At 34.4% G+C, this 8,023-nt stretch overlaps 1 protein-coding gene across 1 annotated transcript; it reads right to left on the reverse strand.

Moving 5' to 3' along the window:
• Positions 1 to 5,970: 5,970 nt before the first annotated feature.
• On the reverse strand, positions 5,971 to 7,191 carry LOC130964980 (uncharacterized). The gene has a single exon (XM_057889913.1). It carries the CDS (start codon positions 7,189 to 7,191, stop codon positions 5,971 to 5,973), a length of 1,221 nt encoding a protein of 406 aa, XP_057745896.1.
• Between the last annotated feature and the right edge of the window lie 832 nt (positions 7,192 to 8,023).

The raw sequence follows: 8,023 nt of genomic DNA on the forward strand, positions 1-8,023 counted from the left end.
AATGTGAGAGGGACAGTTACAATGAAGAGTTAGAAGGGTATGAGAAGTGAGTGTTGTCAGGTAGCTTTATATAAGCTAATAAAGGAGTCCACGTTGTCATAGTAACCGCAAATAGAGAGTTTAGTTTTGTCTTTTTATAGTCAAAGGATATCAGGACTAAAAGAAATAAACATGAGGGGCCCAAAGTCTGGGTTATAGCCTGGAAAAAGTGAACTCTTAAGTGAGAAGAAATCAAGAGGTGACTAAGACTGAATCATAACTAATTAGTCACAGAACCAGGAGTTGAGTTTTGTTGGTACTTGGTAAGGCATGCATGAGTCTGCTTTTTAGAGTTATTGCGCATTTGCGCTTATGCTATCACATAACTATTGCATTAGGGTTGCATTTGGAAAAATAAATTAAAATTGATTGACAAAAAAATAAGATTAAACTAAGTTTTTGTAATGTATTTAGTCTAAAATATATTAGATTGAATTATGTTTTAGTATTATATTTAGTTTAAGATAAATATAGAGACTAAGAAATAAATTTAAAGAGTTAAATGAAAATATTTTTAAAAAGAATATCATTAAAGTTTTAATTTTCGTTTTTAAAAATTTTAGTCTCTTATGTTTATAACTTTTAGAAATATTAAAAATTTTAAAATTTTATATTTAAATTATAAAAATATTTTTAACATTAAATTATTTTTTAATATTTTTTCTCACGCGTCATTGTGATGACAGTCGTTTCATTGGTAATATAGCATTAATAATTTTTTCTATGTTGTAATTTATTTACGCCTATCGTTGTTAGTGTTATTATTTTTAGAATTATTCTCCACATCCAAGCAATTTTAACATCTAAGTTCATCTAAGTAATTTACGGTCACGCGCTATTTTTTCTTCTTCTCCCCTTGCGGTACCAACAACACCACCACCTCATTCCCCTTCTTTTCTCATTTGAATTTTTTCTTCTGATTTCCTTCCTTTTTCTTCTTCTCCTCCATCATCATCATCATCATCATCATCTTCTTCTTCTACATATCATCATTATCATTATTGTCGTTATTGTTATTGTTGAATTTTTACAAGATGTTGTTTGATCTAAAATAGATTTTCAATGTGTTTTTATTCATGATTCAGTCTTGTTTGTGTGACTATTTTCGAACTGAGTTAATTGTGTCGCAATTGTTATGTAATTTCAGTTTATTTTTGAGTTAATTGTATCGCAATCATTCTATAATTTTGGTTCATTTATGAGTGAATTAAGTTGCATTTGGACTCGTTGTCTTGTACAATTCAAAACTCTTTCTTCTCAACTTCTACTGCTTCTTCTTCTTCTTTCTCTTTTTCTTCTTCATCTTCTCATTCTTATTTTATTTTTTCAAAATTCTTCTTGATTTACTCAAATTTAATACAATTTCTGAGTTCTGCAGATTCTTTACCATTGTTTTATACTTCTCATTTTTCTGAGTTAATTGTGTCGCAATTATTTGTAATTTCGGTTCATTTTTGAGTGAACTAAATTGCATTTAGACTCGTTGTCCTGCACAATTCAAAATTCTTTCTCCTCTTCCTCCTCATCTTATACTGTTTCTTCTCCTTTTTTTTCATCTTTTTCTTCTTCATCTTCTCCTTCTTATTTCATATTCTCAATTTTTTTATTTACTCAAATTAACACAATTTTTGAGTTCTGCAGATTCTTTACCATTATTCTCTGCTTCTCTTTCTTTCTGAGTTAATTGTGTTACAAATGTTATGTAATTTCAGTTCATTTATAAGTTAATTGTGTCACAATCATTATATAATTTCGGTTCATTTTTGAGTGAATTAAACTGCATTTAAAATCGTTGTCCTACTTAATTCAAAACTCTTTCTTCTCACCTTCTACTGCAATAACAACAATAACAACAACAACAAAAGAATGATGATGAGAAGAAAACACGTAAAGGAGAAGGAGAAAAAGGAGCAGGAGAAGAAGGAGGAGGAGGAACATAAAAAAGAAGAAGACTACAACCTTGATTGGTTGGAAGAATGATATGATATATGCACATGTAATCACATTCTTTTTAACCGAGAGTGGTTTTTTTGTTGGTACTGAGTGTACTTAGTTTACTTAAATGATAATATTGCTTGAATGTATAATAAATAAATCAGTTATTTTTATTATTACAGATGATTTGTGATCGTCAATAATATTATTTGTCGAATTTTTTCAACGCTTGATTTACTCAAATTAAATACATTTACGGACGGTCAAAGTTAATTACCAACAACACCTTGGCCGTTGATAAAATTTGTGCCGCAATTTATTTTTCAAATTTATTATCAAAATAATATTTTTTCAAATTATTTATTTATATGCCACGGTTTTATATGTCCCTTCCCTTTATTCTAAATAGTTTTTGGAATCCCCTATACATTGGTACTTTTAAGATTAATTGTAATGCTAGTTATTTTGGTTCTCGTGATAGTGTTGGTTTTGCTTGTATTTTTAGAGATTGTAATGGGAGTTGGCAAAGGGGATGTTTGGGAATAATTGAGAGTAATAATATTCTTCAAGGAGAATTGTTTGCTATTTGGAGAGGATATCTCTTAGTTTGCGATGTGGGTCAACGAGATGTTATTTGTGAGACGGATTGTATGGAAGCATTTAATCTTGTTACTCAAAATGATTTTGGGTTTATTGATCCATTGGTGCTCAAAATAAGAGATATCATGCATTGGAATTGGCGTGTTGACTTTCGTTTGATTATGAGAGATGCAAACACGATGGCAGATACTGTGGCAAAGATGGCGATGAAGTTACAACTTTCGCATGTGGAGCTTCCTTCACTTTGGGAGGACTTTAAGAGTAGTCTTAAATGGAACTGTCCCTTTATTTAAGTAGTTCCTTATTTTATTTGTTTTGTTTTTCTTTGTTTAGTTTATTTCAGTAAAAAAAAATTGCTAATTACAATATATAAATGATGTTTTAACTACTGCTTGGATTGATTTAGAAGGTAAAATAAATAAATTTGTTACGATTTTAGATAGTATTAAACTATTAATTTATTTTTTTCCAGTTTAATCCAATTTAATTTGAATTTATTTTTTAATTTGATTTAATTTAAAATATTACATTCAAATTTTAAATTTTCCCCCTTATTTTTAATGTTATTAGACATTATCACTATCTCCTAAAATCAAGTTTCATCCAAATCACAATAGTTTTAAATTTTTTTTTGTCAAATAAATTAGACATACACCAAACCTAAGTATTACATTATAATATTCACCTATATTATATAGTCATACACCTAACATAAGGATTTACATCTACTCTTAACCTCGGTCAAATCTCAAACCTAAATACACCTATTGCAAGACAGGACTTTTATCACTAACCCAAGGTTTTGCACGCGGTTTGAACTTTTTTTTTTTATTTGTACCAGGATATTCATTCGGACACAAGTTCAATGATTAATTCCTTGAATATTGTAGAGATAAAATAGACGATCCTCCCAAACAAGCAACCTTCATTTTTAACCTTCAGCAAGTATCAAATTCAAGAAAAATAGTTAAAAAACATAGACCCTGTCCATCTGTATCAACTTATGTTAGTCATGCGGTTTGAACTTTGAATAGAAGGTAAAACACAATCTCTTATAAGACCAAGTACAGGCCCAATAGGAGCCTTGTGACCAAGCCTACCTCACGCATAGCATCTCTACGACTGACATGTCTAGCCATCAATGGAATATAATTACAAATGAAATCTAACTATAATCGTCTATTTATGTAAACTACCTGAAAATCTGAAATTGATCTCAACTAGGCATTCAATGGCCAATGGTCAATTATTAATGATCTCATAATAATTACTGATCTCTAACTATAAAATCATCTCATATTCTCATTATTCATTCGTTTCGTAATCAATTACTGATAAATATTTAATCATAATAATTGAAGTGACTGATATATTCGTAACTGACTTATAAAGTACGAATCAATAGGCACTACCACTTTTCTCAACATAGTCAAAATGTGTTGTTTCCAAGTTCTTGTCATCCTAATAATTCATCATAACCGAACAGAGTTCATCATTCATGAATCACTCACAAGTCGTACTGTTAGGAATCACGTGCATCCAAAACAAAGCCTAGTTCGTCAATTGTCTGAGAGAAGTTCTTCCGTCAGATTTGGACTGGTTTTCATTTTTAACCTATCACAGTGCATGAAAAAGCTAAAGACAGAGATAAAGAGATAAAGGCATCCCTGCAATCATCAAAGCAACACTTGCATCCTGCATGTCTAGTCCACTCTGTTCAACAGATTTTTTTATGGGTCAAAGATAGAAACTATGTCAAAAGATAAATGTTTACGGCACTTGTTTTAAATGCTACATTTTGATAATATATATTCCCCATCTCTTTGTATTAAAATTTAATTTCATAATAAATGATAAATAATTTAAGAAATAATATTTAATTTGGTCCTTAACATTTTTAATGTTCATTAAAATAATCATTAATTTTTAAAAATAATCAAATTAGTCTCTTAATTTATAAATTATAAATTTTATTCGTTCTATATTAATTGTCTATAATAGGGTGTTAACATAGTGTTAAAAAGTTAATTGATATTATTAACCGTAGAATAATATGAGTAAGATTTTAGTATGATTAAATAAGTGTCTTAAATTGATTATTAGACTAAAATAAGTCCAATTAACCAATTTAATTATACTAAAGTTATAGTCAAATTATTTTATTGTAATGTTCTATATAGTGTTATTAACATCATTAGTTGAATTAGAAACAAAAGAGATTTATGATTTATAAATTTACTGATCAATTTGGTTATTTTCAAAAGTTTGAGCTTGTTTTGATAAGCGCTAATAATTTCAGGATCAAACTAAACATCAGTTCAATAATTTAATGCAATATTTAAAAAAAATATGATTTTAAATAAAATATGTCTTTAGAACATATGATAAATTTATTATTAGTATAAAATTTTAAATATTTTTTATTTATTAATAAATGTAAGGCATGTCAACTCTTCATGTCAAGTATTGCTTGACACTTTTCTGGATTTGCTTCAATACCTCGGTCTGTCAGGATGAAGCTGAGAAATTTTTTCCCTTGAACACCAAAGACGCATTTTTCGGGGTTCGGTCTCATTTATATTTTCGGATATGCGTGAATATTTCATCAAGGTCTTGTATGTGAGGATGTCCGATCTTTGTCTTAACGACCATGTCGTCGACGTATACTTCGATGTTCCTACCTATTTGCTGCTCGAAGATCTTGTTCATTAATCTCTGATATGTTGTACCTGCATTCTTTAAACCAAAAGGCATGACATTATAGCAGTAATTACCATATTCAGTTATGAAGGCAGTTTTTTCCTGGTCCGATGGATGCATAAGGATCTGGTTATAGCCAGAATATGCATCCATGAAACTCAAAGTGCCATAGCCACAAGAATTATCTACCAAAGTGTCAATGCAGGGTAAAGGATAAGCATCTTTAGGACAGGCCTTATTTAAGTCAGTAAAGTCGGCGCACATGCGCCATTTACCGTTATTCTTTTTTACCATAATGACATTGGCCAACCAGGTCATAAATCGAATCTCTCGGATGAACTGTGCGTCGATGAGTTTGTTGACTTCCGTCATGGAGGCCAATCGTTTCTCGGTTCCGAGATTGCGTTTCTTTTGAGAAACTGGTCGGGCTGTTGGACTCACTGCTAATTTATGTGTGATTACTAACGGATTGATCCCTGGCATATCCCCAGAAGTCCAGGCAAATAGGTTGGCGTTCTGGCGTAAGAAATTAATCAGCTTTTCCTTATCCTCACTGTCGATTAATGTTCCGATAAAAGTGAACTTCGTTGGATCTTCGGTCAAGGTGACCTTTGTCAGATCTTCGTTTGGCGTGGGGCGTTCTTGAAAGTCGGCCCTCGGGTCTAGCTCGGCCAAGTTTGGTTGTTCGGATTGTATTTAGTTGACACGTGCTTCGCTGCTCCTCTTGATAGGCTTTAGGCTTGTGTTGTAGCAATGCCGAGCTTTGTGTAGATCACTGTGAATGGTTGCGATGACGTTGTCCTGCACAGAAAACTTGACACAAAGGTAAAACGTGGAAACAATTGCAGCAAATCTATTCAAAAAGGGTCTTCCTAATATAACATTATAAGGACTAAAGTAGTCTACTACGAGATATTGAATGTCTTGTGTCTTAGATAATGCTTGTTCACCGAGTGTGGTTTGTAACCACACAGAACCCAACACGGGGACTTGTTCCCCTGAAAATCCGACCAAGTCTCCTGAGTATGGCTGCAAAATGTTAGTGCTCAGTTTCATTTTCTCAAATGTGGCAAAGAATAGCACATCAGCGCTACTCCCTGGATCAAGTAGCACTTTCCGAACTATAAGGTCTCCCAATTGAATGGAGATAACCACAGGGTCATCATAGTTTGTGTGGCTGCAATTAATGTCGGCAGGGCGGAAGGTCATGTTGGGGACATCCTGAATTGGTTGAGGATTATTAGTAGTGCTTCCCACTGCCAACATAGCCCTGTAGGTTTGCTTTCTGGCCGAGCTTGTATGTCCACCTCCAGCGTAACCTCCTGAAATGCAATTGATCACACCCCTAGGTTGAGCTGGAGCTTTATCTTTCTCCCTTGACGATGGACCTATTGTGGGTTGTTCAGAGCTGGATATTGTTCTCTTCTGCATATGTCTTGCAATAAATTTGTCGAGATGTCCTTGCCGGGCCAAGCACTCTAGTAGATCCTTAGCAACTACACATTCGTCGGTTGTATGGCCGTGTTTCTGATGAAAGGTGCAGTATTTGAATTTGTCAATGTTTTTTGGTTCAGGGTAACTGCCTGCCTTTCGGGGAGGTTTAATCAGCTTTGAGTTCAGTATCTCATTAAAAATGTCGTCCCTCTTAGCGTTGAACTGGGTATATGATTCATAGCGAGGAACTGGTTTGAAGCTCTTCTTATTATCACAAGGTTTTTCATCGTCTTTGGTGGCCGATTTGTCTGCTTTTCGTGCCTGGTGGAGCTCCTCAATGTCTATCTGTCCCTTGGCTTTCTCACGAAACTCAGCCAAAGTTTTGAGCTTAGTGACGGCGATGGTCTCTTGGAATTTACCTGGGCGAAGGCCGCTTTTGATGGCATGAAGGTGAACTTCGGGGTGGAGGTCGGGTATTTTCATAGCCACCTTCGTAAAACGGGTGATATAATCTTTCAGGCTTTCTTGTGATCCCTGTTTAATGGTCGTTAAATAATCAGAATCATGGAGATATATTGCAAATGCTGCGAAATGGTCTTCAAATTGCTTAGCCAACTCTTGGAAACATGATATAGAATTTGCAGGCAAAGAGCAAAACTAGTCAAATGCAGGACCATCTAAGAAAGACGGGAAACAACGACATAAAATAGGATCAGATGCACCGTTAACAATCATAATAGATCGGAATTTTTTAAGATGTTGCTTTGGGTCCCCCAAACCGTCGTATGGAGTTAAAGTCGTCGGCAGGGTGAACTGTCTGGGAAGCTAAAAGTTCATTATGTCAGCTGTGAACAGCCCTGCAGAGTTGTCGGGCTTTTCTTCCTCATCATCGGGTTGGGCTCCTTCACTCTGATGGCCCCTGTCATTCTCACTTTGAGGTGTCTCAGAGACATGAGTTAGTGCCGATTGATGGTCGTCATTCCCCTGCCGCTCGTGGTGATCGTTATTATGCTCCAAGCGAGCATTAACTAGTTGCGCGATTTGGTTTTGCATTCTCTGATTCTCCTCCGCCATCCGTTGGTTCGCTTGTTGAAGCTCAGTCACCATCTGTAGAAGCTCGGATGGGGTGGGAGGAGGAACATCAGCCATAGATAGTTACGAGGAATTCGGGGCTTATGACAAATGATATCTTAAGTTCGGCCCCACGGTGTGCGCCAAGTGTTCTTGTCTGAATGAGCCGAGGTATAGGTTGTCCTTCAGAAAGGTCGGCGAACTCCCCAGGTGGAACGTGATATACGTCGGCGGCTAGAGAACA

This window comes from Arachis stenosperma, chromosome 1 (assembly GCF_014773155.1).
Source record: "Arachis stenosperma cultivar V10309 chromosome 1, arast.V10309.gnm1.PFL2, whole genome shotgun sequence".
NCBI lineage: Eukaryota > Viridiplantae > Streptophyta > Magnoliopsida > Fabales > Fabaceae > Arachis > Arachis stenosperma.

Excerpts from the sequence above, each read along its gene's own strand:
- LOC130964980 (XM_057889913.1), bottom strand. The coding sequence starts at position 7,191 with ATGAAAATACCCGACCTCCACCCCGAAGTTCACCTTCATGCCATCAAA.